The following is a 22,787-nucleotide window of genomic DNA, read 5'->3' on the forward strand; positions in this document are numbered from 1 at the left end:
TCGCTCACAAAGTCACACAGACAACCAACACCACGCCCCTGACGCCGCACACATGCAACCACACAAGCAGACAGACACAGACAGACAGACAGACAGACAGACCAGACAGACAGACAGACAGACAGAGACACGCGCGCACACGGCGACTCACATCCACGTCTCAAATAAAACACAAAATCAGAAACTACATGAAGAATCATGCAAAGGATATAAAAGCAATAGGAATAACGACACACACGCAAAACAAGTGCAAACTTTCTCTCTCTCTCACACACACATACACACACACACACACACAAGCAGGGGGTAATGGCGGAGGCTATGAATCTCAGTGTGTGTGTGTTGGGCTCTGGAGTGTGTAAAACACACACGTCCGCTGCTCCGCTGCCTGCAGATATCTGTATGGAGATGAGCATGAGCTCCCTCACCTCGGACAACTCAGAGCTGGGGGTCAGAGCAAGGATGCGCACATCCAAAAGCCCTTGCTTCCACTTGGAGCTCTTTGATTTGGGCTCTTTGTGTGTGTCTGTGTCTGCGTCTCTGTCTGCGTCTCTGTGTCTGCGTGTGCGTATATGTGTCTCGAGGCGTTGCATCAGTATGAACTGATGAGCAGAAAACAAATGGCCAGTGTTAAGCTAACATACTGTTGGGACTGAGGGATGGGGGCATTAGCAGTAAGATGGATGCGTGTGTGTGTGTGTGTGTGTGTGTGTGTGTGTGTGTGTGTGTGTGTGTGTGTGTGTGTGTGTGTGTGTGTGTGTGTGTGTGTGTGTGTGTGTGTACAGTACCCTCACTCTCAATCTCTCTCAAAACACACGCGGCAGCCAGGCAAACTCAGTCAACACAGCAGGCTCTGCATTAGGACAAGGCATTGTTTTCAACACGGATTCAACTAAATAGCCGTTTAACAGCAGTGAACACCACCTTTAATTAAACCATTGTCTGTGTGTGCGTGGTGTATGGTGTGTGTGTGGTGTGTGTCCATCAGTCAGAGAGAGAAGTGCATTGTGCCTTTCTCTGCAGAAGGTCAGCTGTGTGTGTGTGCACTTTCTGTGTCAGCAGCTGTGTTGTGAAGGAGCCCAATTATGGCGTGTATTTGAGCACTCTTGAACTTACTCACTCTTTCTCCTTCTCTCTCTCTCTCTCTCACACACACACACACACGCACACGTGCCTTTCTCTGCAGAAGGTCAGCTGTGTGTGTGTGTGTGGTGTGTGTCCATCAGTCAGAGAGAGAAGTGCATTGTGCCTTTCTCTTCAAAAGGTAGGCGGTGTGTGTGTATGTGTGTCCATCAGTCAGAGAGAGAAGTGCATTGTGCCTTTCTCTGCAGAAGGTCAGCTGTGTGTGTGTGTGTTTCTGTGTGTGTGTGTGTGTGTTTGTGTGTGTGTGTGTGTGTTTGTGTGTGTGTGTGTGTGTGTGTGTGTGGTGTGTGTCCATCAGTCAGAGAGAGAAGTGCATTGTGCCTTTCTCTGCAGAAGGTCAGCTGTGTGTGTGTGTGTTTGTGTGTGTGTGTGTGGTGTGTAATCCATCAGTCAGAGAGAAGTGTTGTGCCTTTCTCTGCAGAAGGTCAGCTGTGTGTGTGTGTGTGTGTGTGTGTGTGTGTGTGTGTGTGTGTGTGTGTGTGTGTGTGTTTGTGTGTGTGTGTGCATGTGTGTACCGGTACCCTCACTCTCAATCTCTCTCAAAACACACACACGCAGCAATAGACAAACTCAGTCAACACAGCAGGCTCTGCATTAGGACAAGGCATTGTTTTCAACACGGATTCAACTAAATAGCCGTTTAACAGCAGTGAACACCACCTTTAATTAAAACCATTGGTTCAAAAGTGTAGGCGGTGTGTGTGGTGTGTGTCCATCAGTCAGAGAGAGAAGTGCATTGTGCCTTTCTCTGCAGAAGGTCAGCTGTGTGTGTGTGCACTTTCTGTGTCAGCAGCTTCCAACATTTAACAGAAAGACTAATTATGACGTATGACTGAGCACTCTTGAACTTACTCACTCTTTCTCCTTCTCTCTCTCTCTCTCACACACACACACACACACACCTTCCTTGGGGTTGTGAATATTACTGGGTGAGAGGCAGTGGTGTGGAAAGCTGGAGAGATTGCTACTACTAGGATCAGGAGTTTTCTAAAGGCCATGGAATTACTTCTCCCTGTGCACCATGACCCAGAACTAATGCTACACCACACACACACACCAAGTGGGCATGTCATGGTATACAAACTAGAGAGAAGGTCAAGAGACAGAAAGAGCATAAGATATATGAAGACAGGAGGCAATGAAAGTGTGGGGAGGGAGGGAGAGAGAGAGAAAGGAAATGATAAATGAGGACAGGAGTGGAGGTATGGAGTGGGGGGTCTTTTCAAGCACAGCCCCTGCATCCTGGGCCAGGAGACCCCCCAGTACCATGCTCACCCTGCCTGCCTGTCATTCAGCACCGGTCATGCTCCTAACGGGTGCACGCCCCCATCCCACCTCCAATCTTTCGCCATTTTCTCCGGTTTCATCTCCAAACACAAGCAGAGCCTCACAACATAAAGTTACACAGTAGGAATCACTGAGGAATCACAAGGTCCTTCACACCACACTGGACCTAACCGTTTCTGTTTTCTCAGAGAGCTCTAAAAAAGATAACATACAGTATATCAGTCTGTATCAGTATGTGAGCTTGCATACAAATTCAGTACATATCTTTTTGTGTGTGAGTGTGCTTCAGCATTTCTGTAGTACTGCACCGCTGGTGTAGTACATCATGTTTCCTTCTAGTAAGTTCCGCTGTAAACAGTGGCAAAAGTGCTTTGCTGAGGGCTCTGATAAGCACTGGCGTGGAGATAAACTATTGTACACCTTTCAGCTCTAGTTACCACCTCTACCCTCTCTCTCTCTCTCTCTCACACACACACACACACACACACACACACACACACTATTGAAGCAATGTATCAGCACAGGCAAGCCCCTCACTACACCACACTCGAGAGCTCCAATGCGTCATATAAATCTGCAACATTTCAATCTGAGCTATTATCACAAGAGCATTCCCAGTGGTCTGGTCTTCTGATGCTAATTAAAGTGCCGGGAGCAGCAAGAAAATGAGCACTAGGCATGCACTCCAAGATGGTGGTTATTTTTTTAAAACAAATTCAGATCTGGCTTGTGACTACCTGGGGAGGTGATGCGATGCCTTTATTTTCTATCCAGCATAATCTGGAATGAGGCCAGGAACACTGACTGATGTTGACACTTAGTGTTTACAGTGTTGTATGGATGTTGTATGGATGCATACATTTATTTATTTATTTATTGTGTGCAGCTGATTTTTAATTGATGTATTACTGATCTATTACTGTCCCTTTACTCTTCTCTTCTCTCTGTGACATATTTGAAATGACTTTTTGAATCTTTCATGGCACAAACCTGTGGACTTTTTTAAAAAACAATAAAGCAACTGGTTGAAGAATGCACATCCATTTGGCCATTTGGTCATATGGCCTCCAAAAGGCACTCGCAACCTTTTCATCCAACTATAGCGTGCAAGCCACAGCCAAGGTGCCGCTTAACTGGGCCCTGATGTATGGAGGGAATCTGCATGGAGATGGATGGAGGAGGTGGAGGTGGAGGTGGAGGTGGAGGCGGAGGCGGCTCGGAGGGGAGGGTGGGGCGGCGGCGCTGTTGAACGCTGTTTGTGGAAGTTTGCGGAGATTGGTACTGACCTTCTCCAGAGGCGAGGGCTTGGTGCTTTTGTCTGTGTCCTTTTCCCTCTTCCTCTCGTCCTTCTTCTTCTCCCTTTCCTTCTGTCGGGAGGGGAGGGGGTGAGAGTGAGGGATGGGGGGGGGTGGAGGGAAGGGAGGCAGGCAGAGAGGGAGAGGAGTGGGAAGTCAGTCAGAGTTTGTCTGTGTCGATGCAGTGTGCAGGCATGTAGGAGCCAGCATGCAGGTAGAGAGGACTAGGAATACCAATACGTACACACACACACACACACACACACACACACACACACACACACACACACACACGCTCAGTCTCCTCATTGGAAATGTTTCATAAACTTCACAAACCACAAGTTTCTTTTCTTTTCTTTCACACACGCACGCACGCGCACGCACACACACACACACACACACACGCACACGCACACGCACACACGCACACACGCACACACGCGCGACTTGAAGGAAGCCTCTGGTGAGAAGCCAGCATAATTATGAATAATGAAAAACTCATAAAGGGTTCAAAGATTGTTATCGAGCTGCTGGCACCCCCCCCCCCCCTCCTCCTCCTCTTCCCCCTCCTCCACCACCTCTCTTGCACTTACACTAAATCAATTTCTCACTGTAGAGAAAAAAACACAGAGAGAGAGAGAGAGAGAGAGAGAGAGAGAGAGAGAGAGAGAGAGAGAGAGAGAGAGAGAAGGAAAGTACAGCAAAAAAGGGGAAAGGCAACAGTGAATGGACAGCAGGTATGATCTTAGAGCAAACAACCAGCACAAGGTTTTCTTAGATGTGTAAGGGGTGCGAGTGTCAGAAGAAATACATGTGAGGAGAGGAGAGGAGAGGAGAGGGGGATGAAAGAGCGTAGTGAGATGAAAAGAGAGAAAGGGATGGAGAGGGAGCGAGAGACGGAGAGAGCAAGGCACCTTGAAGGATGGCTAAGTGCTGTATGCTGTCTCTCAGAGCCTTTACAAGTGTATCGATTACTCCATTTACCTTTCTGCACGCTCACGGGGTAGGCCGATCGATTAGGGCGCACACCTTCAACCTACGGCCCCTCCCAACGTACATACATACACCCACGCAGGACCGCAGTCACCACATACACACACAATAAAAGTTTATGCATACATGTCCATGTGTACACAGTACACGTGTGAAAGCTTTTTACACTGATACACAACCATTCAATTGTAAACAGAGGAACACACCAGAGCACAACTGCTCATGTACACAGACGCGTATACAGACACAGAGCAAGACAACCCTGCCCATCTACTACTAGCTCTAGCTCGCTCTCTCTCTCTCTCTCTCTCTCTCTCTCTCTCTGCTGGTAGGGACAGATGACATGTGTAATTCATCTCCCCCCTACCTCAAGGATCAGCTACCATCACCACAACATGTGACCTCACACCTCAAACACCCTCCTTCCCTCCCTCCCTCTCTCCATCTTGCTTGACCTTTCCTTACCTCTTGCCCTTTCCATCTTGTTTGCACCTTCTCTCCCTTTCCCTCTCTCTCTCTCGTTTCCCCCTTTCCTCCTTCCCTTCCTCCCTTTCATATTTGCCTCTGTCCTCCATCACCACCACCTCCCCTATCCAATCTCTCACTCCCTACCCCCCCTTCTCCTCTTCTCCAACTCCACCCTCGCTCATTTGCTTCCTCATTCCATCTCTCATCTCAGTCTCCTTCCCCCACTACCATCTATACCCCACCACAACCCCAAGTCTCCCCCACCCCCACTACCATATATATACCCCCACCCCCCACCCCCATCACCTCCCACCACAACCCCAAAGTCTCCCCACCCACCCCACCCCCACCACCATCTATACCCCACCCCCACTACCATCTATACCCCCCAGCCCTCACCCCCACTACCATTTATACTCCAGCCCACCCCCAACTCCCCCCCACACTACCATTTATACTCCAGCCCACCCCAACTCACCCCACTACCATCTATACTCCAGCCCACCCTAACCCCACTACCATACCATCTATGCCCAGCCCACCCCCAGCTCACCACACCCCCCACTACCATCTATGCTCCAGCCCACCCCAACTCACCACACCCCCCACTACCATCTATACTCCAGCCCACTCCAACTCACCCCCGCCCCTGCGCTTCTTGCCCTCTCTCCTGGCTCTTTAGAGTGATGATGTCATGCCGGCACTGTACCCTTCAGACTGATGACCGTGTGTGTCCTCGGGGCTCTGTCCTTTACAGGCAGACCCTCTCTGCATCCAGTCTTAACCCCCCCACCCCTCCTCTTCTCCCTCTCCCCCCCACCCCTCCTCTTCTCCCTCTCCCTCTCATCCCTCCTCTTCTCCCTCTCCCCCCCCCCCCTCTTCTCCCTCTCCCTCTCATCCCTCCTCTTCTCCCTCTCCCTCTCCCCCCACCCTCTCCTTCTCCCTCTCCCCCACCTCCTCTTCTCCCTCTCCCCTCATCCTCCTCCTCTTCTCCCTCTCCCTCTCCCCCCCACCCCTCCTCTTCTCCCTCTCCCTCTCATCCCTCGCTCTTGACCGCTCCTCTCCGCCGTGGCCTTGGCTTCCAGGAACAGGTCTGACCAGGGGAAATGGTGTCTGCATGTCTGACCTCGTGAGGAGAGGAGACAGAGAGGGGAGAGGCTCCAGAGGTCTTAATTGGGCCTGCTGGGCAAGGGTGTGTGTGTGTGTGTGCCTGTGCGTGTGTGTGTGTGTGTGTGTGTGTGTGTGTGTGACCATGGCTGCCAGGCATGCTTGAGTGAGAGGGATGCCTAAGCCTGTTAAGAATGACTGGCTTAAAAACTAGACAGCACCACACAAGCATTTCAAAGTCAAAGGCTTTCTTCAGTAGGGTCCAAGACAACAAACACAGTGAGTTGTACTCGCTCTCTCTGCATCACATAGACAAGCAACACACTCAACACAACCACATGTCACTGGAGAACTACACAACACAAACAGAGCGCGCACACACAGACACACACACACACACAAACACAGAGTAAACACAACCCACAAACACAAACCCAACATAGCATCAACACACCACAAAAAACCAACAGAAACACAAGCATAAACACAAAACTCAAAGAATAAACAAACAAAAAAAAAAACACAAAAACAAAAACACAAAGAAAAACCACAGACAGGATTTTGACCTTGACATGTAGCCTACTACTGCATTTCATTGGCTACCTGTACTCTGCTAAATGACAATAAAGTTGAATCTAATCTAATCTAATCCACTACACAAGGATTAAATGACAGGACCACAACACCACACAGACACAAACATAGCATGCCTTGAAGAAGCACAGCACAGCACAGCACAGCACAGCACATTGAAGCAGCATAGTGTAGCATAGCATACCTCCAACTTGTTTTTCTCAGATGCCTGTGAGGAGGGAGAGGAGGAGGAGGAAGACTGAGCCACATCAGGGGCCTTCTGCAGAGCCCACCGGAGGAGCACCAGAGGAGGAAGAAGAAGACGAGGAGGAGGAAGAGGAGGAGGAGGAGTTGGGTGGGAGGTGAAGAGGGTGAGGCCGGAGGAGGAGGAGTGGGGTGGGAGGTGAAGAGGGTGAGGCCGGAGCGAGGAGGAGGAAGGGAGAGGGGGATGTGAACGAGAGATAGGAGGGAGAGGGTGAGATCCGGGGGAAGAGAGAGAGGGTGAGAGACAGGAAGAGATAAAGTGAAATCAGAATCAATAGGCAGCAAAGACACCAACCGAGCGCCTCCTAATTGTTCTGCCGCGGGGAAGCACTGCAAGCCAAAAGCACTGACACAAACACACACCTCATACATTGCAGTAGTACTGTTAGAAGAGTTCTGTTTGCGTACAAACACACACGCAAAATCCCGCACAGTGATTGTGTGTGTGTATTTGTGAAGAAAACATACACACATACACACACACACACACACACACACACACACACAGACACACACAAAACAGGCATGAGCCTGGAATAGGAGCCAAATGGAGTCCATAATGGCTGTGGAAGGAAAGAGACTTGCGTCTCATGAAGAAAAACACTCTTCTTGTATCAGAGATGACAAATGACACCATCCCATAAATCAACTTCTGTCTCTGTCTCTGTGTATGGGTATGGAAGAGGAGGGGGGGGGGAGTAGGGAAAGCTGTTTCTGTTTGTGTGTGCGTGCGCGTGTGTTCTCAGTAATTTTGGGGGTGATCTGCTCTGCCCACCTACTTTGGGGCCGATAACAGGAAGCTAATCAAGTCACATCCCTTATTTCTTATGCACCCTCTCTCCTTCTCTCTCTCTTCTCTCTCTCTCCTTCACTTCCGCTCATCTTCTTTTCATTCCCTCTTTCATTCTCATCTGTCCCCATGGCAATCACTCACATACGTCATTCCATCTATTTCTCTCCCCCATTTCTCATCCCCCTCACACACACACACACACACACACACAGATCCCACAGGAAACCAAGAAATGACAGAAGAAAGAATGGTAGATACAGCTGACGATTAAGGATAAATGGGGAGAGACAGAATAGAGAGACAGGGAGAGAGAGACAGGGAGAGATAGAGAGAGAAAGAGAGAGAGAGAGAGAGAGAGAGAGAGAGAGAGGAGAAAGACATTCTGTCATTCTATACAGGCAAAAAAGAACTGAAAATTTCCAGTCAAACAGAAAAAAGCAGCCAGGAGTCAAACAAGGTTAAACAGCAAAGCCTGACAGAAGAACAGAGCACACACACGCACACACACACGCACACACTCTCTCTCTGCTCCTGTCTTTTGTTTCGCTGGTGGAGGAGATGAAGACCTGTCAACAGAGGAGGGGGCTGAGACAGAGATGGAGAGAGAGAGAGAGAGAGAGAGAGAGAGAGAGAGAGAGAGAGAGAGAGAGAGAGAGAGAGAGAGAGAGAGAGAGACAGACAGACAGACACAGTAGTATTGTAGGGGTCTTGCACAACAACTCCATCTGTATATGTAGACAATAGAGCCAAAAAGAGCATTCAGTAGATAGATAGAACACAATAGACATACCCACGCACAACAATGCCGCAGCTAATACAGCTGCACACACATCTTCACACAGACACACACACACTGTACAGCAGCACAGACAGCAGTGGAGTCATCTCCCTTGAGTGAGCGTTGAGAAAGATGGTGTGAGCTGCTGGAGCTGGGTGATTTCTCACACACACACACACACACACACACAGACACACACACACACACACAAACGTTTTCCATGCCTCTGTAGAGCCAGCAGAGGAGGTCCCTGGGTGATGAGGGGTCTTTAGGCTTATTAGCAGACTGTCCTCCCTGCTCTGATGCAGGTGACATGAGCCAGGTGGGGGCGAGGGGATGGTGGGGTTAGTCGAGGGATGCAGAAGTGGAAATGACAGTTGAGGCGTGAGGGGGGTGCACAATGTTTTCTACTGATGCGCTGATCAAAACGACAGCGGGGGAAATGGAAGCAGGCGGCTAAATGGCCAGGGACATCTGTGCTGTGCCGTGTGCTTGGTCATCTGGGTTTGGTTTGTGATTAGCTGCAATTAGGAACATCAGAGAAGAAGAGGGAGAAAAAGGGTGTTTGTTTATTTGCATGTTGGTGTGTGTGTGTGTGTGTGTGTGTGTGTTTCTGAGGAGGATAAAAAGAAAAGAAAAAGGGCAAAAACAGAAAGAAGAGATGAAAGATGAAGATAATCTGAGAAAGACCACACACACTAAGGCAAGGCACTATAGGAGCATGATGTAAGGCAGCCATGGTTATGAGTACAGCTGCTCTAACTGTCTGTTCTTGTGCAGCGTGTGTGTGTGTGTGTGTGTGTGTGTGTGTGTGTGTGTGTGTTGAGCTAGCAGCTGCTGAGGCTGAGGTAAAAAGAAGCAAAGGTGGGTTCCAGAGTGCTATTTACGTACATCCCCCCACCCCTGACCGTCCACTACACACACACACATACACACAGCCCTGCTGTGCTCAACCTTGCCTTGCGTGTCTGGTGTCTGCCTGCTCCATAATTACATCACCCGATCGACCGAGTGCAAGAACCGCATCAGCTCTCAGCACTAGGGAGGGGGATGAGGGGGGGTGGAGGACTAATGTCACTCGGGCACACTGTCCTTACACAACACAACACCATCCCCCTAAAACCAGACCATGGAGAGACAGAGAGAGAGAGAGAGGGAGGGATGGAGGGAGAGAGGGAGAGGGCTGCTTTTGGATCTTTGTGCATGGCATGAAATAGAAAGAGGCATCGATCACTTTGACAACAACTGGGAAGTTCCAGTGGCTTGCCCTGGGTCAGGGAGAGCTGGGCTGAGCTGGGATGCCTGCTTCTTTAAGGCATCTGGCATGCATGGAGATACTACATCAAGGAGACCTGAAGCAGCAGGCGAAAACACACACACACACACACACAGCAGATGTGTGATGTGGTGGAGTGATGCTGATGCTAAACAGAAAGGTCCTCAGCTAACAGTGAGAGCTCCATCTCACTCCATCTCCCAAGACTGGTACAAAAAGTGTGTGTGTGTGTGTGTGTGTGTGTGTGTGTGTGTGTGTGTGAGCGAGTGTGTGAGTGAGTGGGTCTTTTTGTCTCTCTTACTCAGAAAGAGAGAACTATGGTGGCCCCTGAAATAGTTTGCCAATTTAGTTCTACAGTTGCTGTAAGGATGGTTTTAGGGTAAAAAAAAGAAACTAGGCTTTACTTCAACGCCCCCTCCGCCACATTCACAGACAGATGCTTTTGAGTGCACCATCAGCTGTTTCAGTCGGGCTCTCCAGAGAGAAGACAATGGAGAGAGAGAGAGAGAGAGACAGAGAGAGAAAGACAGAGAGAGAGACAGATTGTGATAGTGAGCAAAACAGACTCGCTGAATTTCAACCGCTGCATAAAAAAAGACAGAAAAAGCTTTCTTTCTCTCTCTCGCTCTCTCTCTCTGCAGCTGGACTTAAAGTGATAATGAGTTGCCTTTAATAATGCAGGGGCTTATGGTAGGCAGCTCTGGGAGAGGAGAGAGAGGGGGAGGCAGGGAGTCAGCCAGCCAACCCATCATCTCCACTGACTCAGAGGACACAGAGACAGAGGGCACCTCCTCCTCCTCCTCCTCTCTATCCACCTCTCCTTTTCCCCCTCTCTCTCTCTCTCTCTCTCTCTCTCTCCATCTTGCTCCCTCACCTCACTTTCACTCTTGCATTCGCCTTTTTCTTTTTCTGTGCCCTTCCTCTCTTCCTCCGAGCGTGTGATCCTCCACACAGCAGGCGGTCTCACTGGCAGGGCCTCAGCTGGAATGTTCCAGACTATGGTCATTTCAACTCTTCACTTTTTCTGTCTAAATGACTGAATCATGTCTAGGCGTGTGTACACGTGTGGCAAAAGGAGTTGTGTGTGGTTATGAAAGTGCTTGTGGAGTTGGTGTGTGTCTGAGTACTGAGTGTGTGTGTGTTCTAAGTATTGAACATTTCAGCATTTCAGACACACGACTCTACTGCATTTTTGAGTTTGCGATAAGCTGGCTAGTAGACAGGCTTGGCTAGAAGACCTACGGCTTAGCCAGCCAACCAATCGAACGGCCTCTAAACAGACAGCCTTCCCAATAGCAGACCATCATTAACACTGAAATCATTTTGATTGGATGCCAAAATGAGGCAAAAGTAATGGGTCGGCGTTGATATCACAATTGGAGGCGGGTGCAAAATGCACAGCTGGACTGGCTGGGATTCAGCACAGAGGGAGCACATCAGCAGAAAATGAATTTAATTTATTTTTAGAAATGTTCCACATTCAATATTACACGTCCACCACACACACGCACACGCACACGCACACACTCAGAGGGGCTTGTCCAGGGAGCAGCTGGAGCCCTTCATGTGTGTGATGTGTTTTCTGTGGGGTCAGTGGACTGTGATGTGTGGAGAGGTTAGCGTTGTGCTAACTGCTAACGCACATCAGAGACAGAGGTTGTGTTGGCCACATGACTGACTGACTGATCAAACTAATGCCAGCCCCCAATGAACATGCACAGCTAAACACCAGAGAGAATACACAAAGGAAACAGGCAATGCAATCCCCCTTTCTCCATTCTCTTTTTTCCCCACACACCCATCCACATGCACGCACACACACACACTCGCGCACACACACACACAGATTAACAAAGGAAATGTATTACCAACAGAGACTACATTGATTAATTGCATAAGCTCAAAGTCAACCTCTCCCTCACTCGCACGTGCACACACACGAAGGCCATTTGATTACTCAACACTTGGCAAACCCCTGTGGGAGTTAGGCATACGTGTGTGCGTGTGTGTGTGTGTGTGTGTGTGTGTGTGTTCTACTCACAATGGATCCGTTGATGGCGTTCTTGTCGTAGTATTTCTTCTTCTCGTACTTGTCCCTGATGAAGAACTCCACGGCTCTGAGGGGTCATTCAGGAAAATGGAACGTTTGAAGGACAGAGACTACAAATCCCACAATGTATTTTCCATAACTGTAAAATGAATTACTCCCATCCCTCAGTACCCTAGCTAATAGCCTGTATATCAACACTCCACTGGGCACTGCCCACTCTTTTTGAACTTGTAGTTAAAAGCAAATGTGAATCTGTTTATGGTTCCATCAACTATTTTTATTAAATTAATTTGTTTATGAAAATAAAACATAATCAAAACTCTGGTTGTGGTAGAAAAACAAATAATCTGGCTGGCTGTTTTTTTGTTGTTGTGATTTTTGTTTTAAACACTAAACTATACAAATATAAAATGGAGCTTGAAAATGTAAGCATGTGCAAACCAAAATCAAATATGTTTTTAAATAAGTGGATGGGGAAGAAATACTGATATTTACTTTGCTGGAGAAGGCTGAGACATATCTGACAGTGAGAATAACAGTTTGGACTAAAACCTGCATTTCAAAACCAGTGTTCTGTGAGTTTAATATGGGTTGAAAATGAAACACACACACACACGGAGCATGATAGATTGAGTGAGAGAAAATCACATTGACAGTCTGCAGAAGCCTGAGCAACAGTACTCGGCGGGTGGCTGGACACAAACACACTCAATCACACCACACAAACAGAGATTACAGACACACACATACAACACACACACAACTCGTGCACACACAGACACGCCAATAAAAAAACACATTTCAACACAGGCACACACTGACACACACATACAATTACATGGCCACACACACACACACACACACACACAAACATACACAGCCCCCCGCCCCCACTCCACATACACACACATTAAAACCAAGTCACACACCAGACACACACACAAAATAAGGGGAAAAAAACAGTTCAAAAACCACTCCAGACCAACACACACAAACACACACACACACACATCAGAGCAACCACTACAGACCAACCCCAACACACACACAGACAGACACACAAACAGACAGACAGACAGACAGAGAGGTCACAGAGGTTAGAGAGCAGGCAGGCCTGTCCATGGAGGTGATGAAAGGCGGGCTGGGCAGAGGTAGCTCCTCGCTCCATCCTCCTGTGGGGACGTGCTGCTGTTGCCGCGGTGAGGTTAACTCTTAATTGGCATTTCATCCCCGACAAGACAGCAACCACCACAGGCATAGCCCAGCCTGGCAGAGCACGCCATTACGGACCATAAGCTACTGCCAGTCTCTCTCTCTCTATCCATCCTTCCCTCCCTCCTTCTCTTCTTCCCTCTCTCCCTCTGCACTCCAAGTCTCCTCAGGCATACCGGTCATTATTTACTACTCTCACTCCAGTCTCCATTTCAATTCCTGCTGTCTCCCCCCCCCCCCCCCCCCCCTCTCGGCTTCTTTTGTTTCTCTCTTTCAGACTTTAATTTCCTCTCTATCTGAATGTCCTCCTCGCTCTCGGAGTGCGCCTGAGGTCAAAGTCATCTAAGATGACCAAGGGCTCCACACACACCACTCTAAGAGAGACCGAGAAATTGAGGTGGACAGAGGAAGAAAGGGAAAGAGAAGAAAGATGGAGAAAGAGATAAAGGGATTAGCGGAGAGAGGGAGAGATGAAAGTAAAGCAGGGGCCATAGCTCAGCTCCCAATCTGATCCTAGACACGCCACCTGTGCCACCAACTCTCTCTCTCCCACACACACACACACACACACACACACACACACACACACACACACACACACACACACACACACACACACACACACCATCCCCTTAGCTTGCAGGCACAGTGCTGAAGGGCTAGCACCCTGGGCATTGTTGTGGCTTCATGAAACTTTGATCACAATTGTTCATCTGATGAAAAATGAAAGGGAGAGAAGAGAGAGGGAGGGAGGAAATCAGGGCAGAGGTGAAGATTAAACATCCTACTTTTCCTCCAGAAACAATGTTCAATATGAGAGAGGGAGAGAGAGAGAGAGAGAGGGAATAAAAAGTCAAAAGAGAGCGAGTGTAAAAAGTGAAGAAGTGATAATGAAGAGAGAGCAGAGGACTATAGAACAGGTGCACATAAAAAGCTCAAAAATATCACACACACACACACACACACACACACACACACACACACACACACACACACACACACCATTTCCCGCAGCACAATTGTCAGGGACTGATTGGTGTTTGTGCTGGAGGGCAGGAGGGGGAGAAATGAAACTGCCGTGCCCAGGCTGGGCTCTCGCCGCGGGGTGCTCTGACTCAGAGCGGCTGGCTGGGGCTGCATCTGGGGCTGGGGCTGAGGAGACACGCCCAGCTGGATCTCACCGAGATGGAGCTGAACGCCCCTCATACGACTGCAGACTAAGACAGACACATCCATCCCACTGCAGAGAGCCCAACACAGACTGACCTATTCCAATCGAGACGATAGGACAGAGACAGCGAGATTAGTGTCATTGGAGACTACACCTGACAGGCAGAAAGTCATATGCAGTATGCGAGATAAACAAATGACGTCTGCTCTAAATTAGACAGGCGACAGATTCATCCGTAGCAAACTAAGATAGATCCAGGCTGACAGGCTTCTGCGGTCTGTAGTGTAGCAGAAACAGGCCATTTCACCCCTACAGACTTTAAATAAGAGACATACAGCATCTGCTCTGCTGCAGACAGAGAGAGACAGACAGCTACACGTCTCCTGTAGACAGACAGCTAAATCTCTGCTGCAGACAGACAGATAACTACACCTCTGCTGCAGATAGACAGACAGGTAGACAGCTACACCTCTGCTGCAGATAGACAGACAGGTAGACAGCTACACCTCTGCTGCAGATGCCACAGGAGAGACAGACAGCTGCACCTCTGCTGCTGATGCCACAGGAGAGACAGACAGCTACACCTCTGCTGCTGATAGACAGACAGGTAGACAGCTACACCTCTGCTGCTGATAGACAGACAGGTAGACAGCTACACCTTTGCTGCAGAGCACAGGGAGACAGAAAGTCCCCCAGGAAAGGTTGCACATTTTTTCTATAAAAGAAAAATTCACCCAAAAATAAACTGGATATAAATCTGGAGCACAAGAGAGGAGAGACAAGGAGCAGAAGGGGGAGCAGGAGGTGGAGGAGGGGGAGGAGAGAGGACACGCAGGAGCAAGGAGACACAGGGAGCAGGAGGGGGAGGACAGAGGACACGCAGGAGCAAGCAGACACAGGGAGCAGGGAGGGGGAGGACAGAGGACACGCAGGAGCAAGGAGACACAGGGAGCAGGAGGTGGAGCTGGGGGAGGAGAGAGGACACGCAGGAGCAAGGAGACACAGGGAGCAGGAGGTGGAGCTGGGGGAGGAGAGAGGACACGCAGGAGCAAGGAGACACAGGGAGCAGGAGGTGGAGCTGGGGGAGGAGATGGGACACGCAGGAGCAAGGAGACACAGGGAGCAGGAGGTGGAGCTGGGGGAGGAGATGGGACACACAGGAGCAAGGAGACACAGGGAGCAGGAGGTGGAGCTGGGGGAGGAGAGAGGACACGCAGGAGCAAGGAGACACAGGGAGCAGGACGTGGAGCTGGGGGAGGAGGGAGACACAGGAGAAGGAGAGGTGAGAAGGTGGAGAGACTGAAGTAAACAAGATAACAGAGGAGAAAGTGTGTGTGTGTGTGTGTGTGTGTGTGTGTGTGAGTGAGTGTGTGTGAGAGAGAGAGAGAGAGAAAGTAGCAAATTCAGAGATATGGAGAGAAGTCTGACAAGCTCACAGAGAGAATAAGGGAATGAGTGAGAGAGAGAGAAAAAGGAGAGAGAGAGAGAGAGAGAGAGAGAGAGAGAGAAAAGAGAGACACAGACAGAGACACTAATAAATCCCAAGTATGAGTGTGTGACAGATAGTCTGGCACGGTGGAGGAGAAAAAGAGCAGAAACGGAAAGAAAGAAAGAGAAAAGCAAGAGGAAAAACACAGCAGCTCCAGTTCCCTTCATTAACATAAGAGAGAATGGAATCTCCACTGCCAGGCAAATACCTGCCTTTGTTTTCCCTGCTCGAAGCACAGCCATGTTAATGTGGTAAACTCTCCTATTACACAGGCCATTAGTGGGAGCGGAAGAGGATCGAGCATCCAGCCCCGCAAGCATGACCGCACTCCACAATGCGAGCCTAGCAACCGCGTACACATACAAGAAAATTCTGTCAAGGCGAAGGGAAGACGGGTTAAAAAAAAAAAAGTTAAATGAAAGAAAGGAAGGAAGGGAAAAAAAACACTACAACGCTGATAAAATCCAATTCCATTGGAAGGTGCGGAAAGGCAATGCAAACGGAAAACGTACGCGCCTTACGCGACCGACGCATCTCGGCAATCCGGATTTAATCCATTTTGACGGTTTCGGAATATTGTAGCAGAGCGGTCAGCATACAAATGACCTGATTTCCATAAGCGCGCCGCGCGCCGAGCCGGCCTGAGATAAGAGCCGCGAGCCGAGGAAATTCAATTAGGCCGGGAGAAGGTTCCAACGAGGAGAATATGGAATTAGCTGGACCAGCTCATACTCCTCATTAGGGCAACAGAGTAGGACAAGGCTGGGGTGGGGTGGGGTGGGGTGCAGAGGAGAGGAGCGGAGACTGGCTGGGTGGGGTGGGGTGGGTGGGTGTGGAGGTATTGGAGTGGTGATAGGGATAGTGAATGAGAAGTTGGGGATATCCTGAGGCTGAAGAGAGAAAAGGTGAGGGGAAAACGTAATTTATAGTCATGGGGGTTTCCACAGATATGAATATGTAGACGCTGCATTGGTTTCTATATCTATGAGTGTTACTATCTGTACCATCCGCTATTGTCATAATGTTAGCATATCACGCTAGGTATATCCATCAGTGAGACACTAGAGATATACTGTACCATCCATCTCACCCAACTCAAATCTGAGCTATGCCACAGGACGCCGTGAGCATAAGTAAGTATATACTCTTTTGATCCCGTGAGGGAAATTTGGTCTCTGCATTTATCCCAATCCGTGAATTAGTGAAACACACTCGGCACACAGTGAGGTGAAGCATGCACTAATCCCGGCGCAGTGAGCTGCCTGCAACAACAGCGGCGCTCGGGGAGCAGTGAGGGGTTAGGTGCCTTGCTCAAGGGCACTTCAGCCGTGCCTACTGGTCGCCGTTTGAACCAACAACACTCCGGTTACAAGTACGAAGCTCTAATAAGTAGGCCACGGCTGCCCCCGAATGCATGTGCGACCAATCCCTGCTATTTGGTTGGTTAAGTCAGTACGATGACTGGTATAGTTGATCTGGGTAAATCACAATGTGACCTAGCTTTCATGGGCTTCGGAAAAACCTTTTTCCCAGTGAAAACATCATCATTCCGCGTCATTCACGTCACATGATGTGTGAGTCAGAGATCGGAAACTGGGGCTAGATTTTGCTAACAAAGTTGCCCAGTTAGGGGCTCGTCATCACTTTTGTCGTCACGTTGTAGTTCGTTTGTAGTCCATGTGGCCTTTCATGTCCAACAGTTTTAATGTGAAATTGGGAATTTGCCGTTTTTGTGACTTGTGAGCTGCATTTCTTTCTTTCACAAGCATCTTACACTATATTTTAAGCAAATACAGTTGTTTATTTAGGATTAGTGAGTGTATGTTTTAACCTTTGTTGTGTCATTCGTGTTTGTCACACATTCCGACGGCAAAGCACATGAACACTTGCTGTGGGAAAAACAAAGTAGCAACGGGGGCGGTCCTTGTCATTCCAAAGTGCCATGAATGCACCATGAGACAGAACTGGAGGAATGCTAAGGAACACTGGTGGAACTGCAGCGCAGGAGACTGTGATGACGTTCCCCTTACCTCCCCCATCAGGTGACGTCAACCGTAAGTTTAGCATGGCGTCTTCTTGCCTCAAACAATCTGAGCTAGCACATCATGCCTGTGTGCAGAGGCCATTTTAAAACGATCAGACACTGCAGACCAACATGTAAATTGTCATAAGTTAAGCAGGAAACAAACAAACAACAGAGTAGCTTTACTGTTTGTTCCATGGTTGTCATTACTGCGCCATATCTCACATGAGACTTCTAAGACAAAGACAATTGCAGTGTTTTTCTGCCTCTAAAAAGCCATTAGGCAGAGGACCGGAGTTTGTCACTGAAGTATCAAACGTTGCCAGCAGTAATGGCAGGCCATTAAATGGATAAATGCCATTTACTTTGTCCTCCGCGGCTACTGCAGCTGTGAGCAAACAACAAACATGAGCACTTGGAGCGCGTAAAAAAATTAATTCAGACCAAATTTCACATTAATCAAGAATTTTCACATTTCACTGCAGCACTTTCAGTGCGATGGCGAGTCAGATCAACACAGTTTTGAGCTCTCCTGCCTAATACCAGCAAGTACAGCCTCTGGTAATGGCTGCGTAACTCACTTCTTATCACCCAAAACTCCATTTTAGTGTGGCTTCATAAATGTTTTAACATAATTCACTATTCCATTTTTCAAACTAAAAACAGAATCGCCATGTTCCTGTCGAGTCATTTTGGCGGTCATGTTCCTCTCACTGGAGTTCAGTTGATGCTGCTTTTCCACTGTGCAACTTGTGTATTACAGAAGCTGAAACAGCTGACCAGCAAATGACCCCTTTTAACCAGCATGAGCTTGGATACAGCGTTGGCCTGTGGACTCTGGTGATTCAAACTAAACACGCTCATGTACATACACACTGTCGCTCTACGTCTTTCCATGATGGATCCAGAAGAAATAGCCCAAAGGGTTGAAAAGGATGACAAACTGAGTGCTTTGTGAAAGTGGTATTCCATTTTCACTTCAAAAGCAACCATTCAATATTTGCAATTCTATAGAATCCATTAAGACCCATCGAGAAATCAAGGTTCTTCCAGTAATTTATTTGTGCTCTTGATACCTTGAAACACGGTTCTATGTTCCTAGCATTCTGAACTTCTATTTCATAGAAGTTCAAGCTGACTTAGCTATATCTTTATGGCATTAAAGAACATAAAGACATTATTTTATTTGAATGGAACACAGTGCAGCACAGAACACACACTGCCTTGGAGTGCTTCTACCGAGTGGGCGATCGCTGAAAAACCTCTCGGCTGTGTCTTTGATTGATTTCTTAATGCAGCAATGAAACTGTTGCTGTTGCGTTTTAAAATGATATATCAATGCATATTAATGCATCAGTACTGCCTTAAAAGTCCCATGGCTGGCATGCAACCGAATCAAAAGGAGACTCTGTGTGTGTGTGTGTGTGTGTGTGTGTGTGTGTGTGTGTGTGTTGACGCCGTGAGAATAAGTTAATAAGTGAGAGGGGCTGAGGGGTTAAATAAAACAAATGGCAGAGATGTACTATTGAGGCCCTACAACAAACACTCAGGTGTATAACACAGAGTTGAATTTGGAATGGTGCAGTGCAGATTATCACAAGCCTCTTCCAACGGCCCAGCGCATCAGACGCAGACACGACGAGCCTGGGAACGCCGCTGTAATGTTTGTGCCGCTCTGAAGCGAAGCACGAGTGGACGTGGGCGGCATTGCTCACGATCAGACCCACTAAATGCTCAACAACAAAGCAGGCCAGGCTGACATTACCTGTATCATATAGCATGGGGGAGGGGTTTAAGGAGACAGAGAGAGAGAAAACAGCCCTGTCATAACAACCATTGATCATCATCAGTCCAGTCCTCTCCAGCAGCCACCAGTTGAGGTGAAAAGCAGACAGACACACACACACACAAACACACACACAACACACCTCAGACAGACTGCATAAGCATAAGAGCAAACACAGCCAAGGCAGCCTCCATCAGGCAGACCCGTGACAGCAGCAACAACAACACTATCAGCACACAGCCACTGTCAACACTCTCTAATCCCCCTCGGTAAACAGATGGGGAAACAAACACAACAACAAACAACAACAACGGGACAGATGATACCTGTGCGAATACATAGGAATGCTCTATCTGATGGACACAGGCATGCAAAGCACATGTCTAAAACAGACACTCACTAAAGGAGGCGTATACTACTGTATCACCATCATCATATATACACTCGCTCACTTCCTGTCGCTCGCTCTCTAGCTATTGGTTATACACCATAATAATGCAAATGTAAGCTCCACAAATACAATCTTATGGCACAATGTGAGACGAGATATTGAAAAACAGACAGACACACACGCATGCACGTGCACACACACACACAGACACAGAGACACACGCGCGCACGCATGTGCACACACACAGACACACACACGCACGCACACGCACACACAGACACAGACACACACACAGGGCAGTGTGTGGAAGGATACTGGTCTGTCTGTGGCCGTCTGAAGTTCTCTGGCAGATGGGCTTCGTACAGCTGCCTGGCCCTGGTGTTCCCCATGTCCTGTACACTCTGCAGGGAGAACAGAGAGATGGACAGATGAAGGACAGACCCAAACACACAGGACAGCACATTGAGAGAGGAGGTAGGGGGAGAGAGAGACACACACAACCAGACAGAATAAAGTCAAAATAAGAATAATGTGTATGCCTGATGAGGGCATTATTTCAGCAGTGGGTTCACATTATATTGTGTGTGATTAGAACACAAAAATGACAGCTGATGTCAGCCCTAGGGATGCAGATGTTCACAGATGAGCATAAAAAGGTCATCGTTATAATGCAGAAAGTATAATCGCTCACATACACAGAGACACACACACACACACTAAAAAAAACACAAACACATAAATTCAAATGCGTTAATCAGCCGAAACTGGTAGAGGGCAAATTAACATGACTATGATGAATTTGATGGCTGGAAGATAGAGTGAACAGTTTCCTTTTTTGTTTTTAAAAAACGGAGACCATGAGAGACACATTTAATTACCCATCTAGAATTAATTAGCCATTAAAACATCAATTAACATTCTGAACAGAGACGCTGGGTGTCTCCACGTGCTGTCTGCATCCCGCCTGACAGATTAAACAGAGGCGGCAGTGTGTGTGTGTGTGTGTGTGTGTGTGTGTGTGTGTGTGTGTGTGTGTCCATTTCCTTGCTTACTTTTCTTATATTCCAACTCAACCCACATATGTTGTTCAGCAAGACTCGTAGGCGTTTTACTCGTGGCTTCCACTATTACATGATGGTGGAGGTATGGGAGAGTGCGTGTGTGTATGTGTGTGTGTGTGTGTGTGTGTGTGTGTCCATTTCCTTGCTTACTTTTCTTATATTCCAACTCAACCCACATATGTTGTTCAGCAAGACTCGTAGGCGTTTTACTCGTGGCTTCCACTATTACATGATGGTGGAGGTATGGGAGAGTGCGTGTGTGTATGTGTGTGTGTGTGTGTGTGTGTGTGTGTGTGTGTGTGTGTGTGTGTGTGTGTGGGGTTGGGGTTAGAGTAGCAGGAGTGTCCCTGCAAGGCTTCCATACCTTACAACATACATTCTATATAGTCTATTAATGATATTGTTAGCTTGTTTTTTTTTTAATATAGTGTTTGTTGATGTCATTGAAAGTCGCTTTGGGCAAAAGAGTGTGCTAAGGACCATAATCATAAACACGCATAATACATAAACACAAACGCACCTGCATCTGCTCTGGGGTCCACTGGTCCAGATTGACGGACTTGACGCGGGATATGTGCACGCCCAGGTTCCGGTGGATGCCGGCGCATCGGATGCAGATGAACACGCCCAGGTTCCAGGAGGCCCATCGTGGTCCTGAGGGAGGCAGAAGAGACGTGAGACTCCAGGCTGACCGCAACTATTTTTCTATTTGTTTTGTTGTCGTTATCGCTTTTGTAATTCACTGCGCTAGTAACCTCGAGGTGGAATAATCTTGTTGCAGGCATAATGCTTCTCGGTCCGGAAGCAATATATCAGAATTCATGTGGACTGCCCAAACACCAGTCACAGCTGATGGTTTATTCAACGGTAAAACCCAGGTCAACAGGTGGCTCAACAAGCATCACTCTCCCAATCTGGCTAACAAGGGGTAAAGAAAGCCCAAACGTGTACCACCGGTGGTACGCTAGATGAAAAGGGCAATGTCAGAAAGGTGTTACATTTTTGTTTTAAAAAAAAAAACTTAAGTCTATGTTATCTTTGTTCTTTGTGTTTAATGTTGTTCTCCACATTATTTTTTAGTGTGAGAGCTCATTTTGCTTTTGTTATTTGTTATCATGTAGGGCGGCTAATTAAACATGATGTCTGGAATGCGTCAATAGAATGTGTTATGTTTTTATGTGTCGGATGTCAGTATGTAGTTGGTGGTAAAAAGTAAAGTAAAAAGCTGACCTACGGAATTAATGTGACCTATACTACAGCGGATGCTCATGTGTTGGCATTACAGATGAGAGACCTCTCTGCATCTGACCGTTGAGGTGGGGTTTCCATTTCACACAATACTCTTGTCTATTTCTTGTCTGTTTTTCAAAGCCGTTGTAGAAAAGCAGCATTTTGTGCTAACTACTGGAGATTGCCCAGAGGAGAGTGGGGAGGTGGTGGGCTATGTTGACTGACCAGCGGTGCTCTCAGGACTGCAGGGCTGAGGAGGCTAACTGAGTTGGAGGCTGAGCATGTGTAGCCTTCAGATCTGCTTAAACAGCCCCTGCGTCCGCACTACCACCACCACCACCACCGCCCACGTCCAAATCCACCTGACGCAGGCCAGTGGCCTCGTGCTTGGACTGGA

At 48.1% G+C, this 22,787-nt stretch overlaps 1 protein-coding gene across 8 annotated transcripts in view; it reads right to left on the reverse strand.

The window, feature by feature from the left end:
• The window catches only part of smap1 (small ArfGAP 1), a 125,409-nt gene that overhangs the window by 74,091 nt on the left and 28,531 nt on the right, over positions 1–22,787 (reverse strand). For 3 of the 8 annotated variants that reach the window (XM_048270606.1, XM_048270612.1, XM_048270604.1), the window contains exons 2-6: positions 21,681–21,814; positions 20,415–20,500; positions 12,019–12,094; positions 7,072–7,146; positions 3,717–3,797 (exon numbers count right to left, since the gene is read on the reverse strand). In XM_048270606.1, coding sequence (XP_048126563.1) covers positions 3,717–3,797; positions 7,072–7,146; positions 12,019–12,094; positions 20,415–20,500; positions 21,681–21,814 — 452 coding nt within the window. The remainder of the gene's footprint in view (positions 1–3,716; positions 3,798–7,071; positions 7,147–12,018; positions 12,095–20,414; positions 20,501–21,680; positions 21,815–22,787) is intronic. The other 5 variants (XM_048270605.1, XM_048270609.1, XM_048270608.1 and 2 more) reach the window with 5 other exon arrangements.

The sequence above is a fragment of the Alosa alosa genome, chromosome 18 (genome assembly GCF_017589495.1).
Source record: "Alosa alosa isolate M-15738 ecotype Scorff River chromosome 18, AALO_Geno_1.1, whole genome shotgun sequence".
Classification (NCBI taxonomy): Eukaryota; Metazoa; Chordata; class Actinopteri; order Clupeiformes; family Clupeidae; genus Alosa; species Alosa alosa.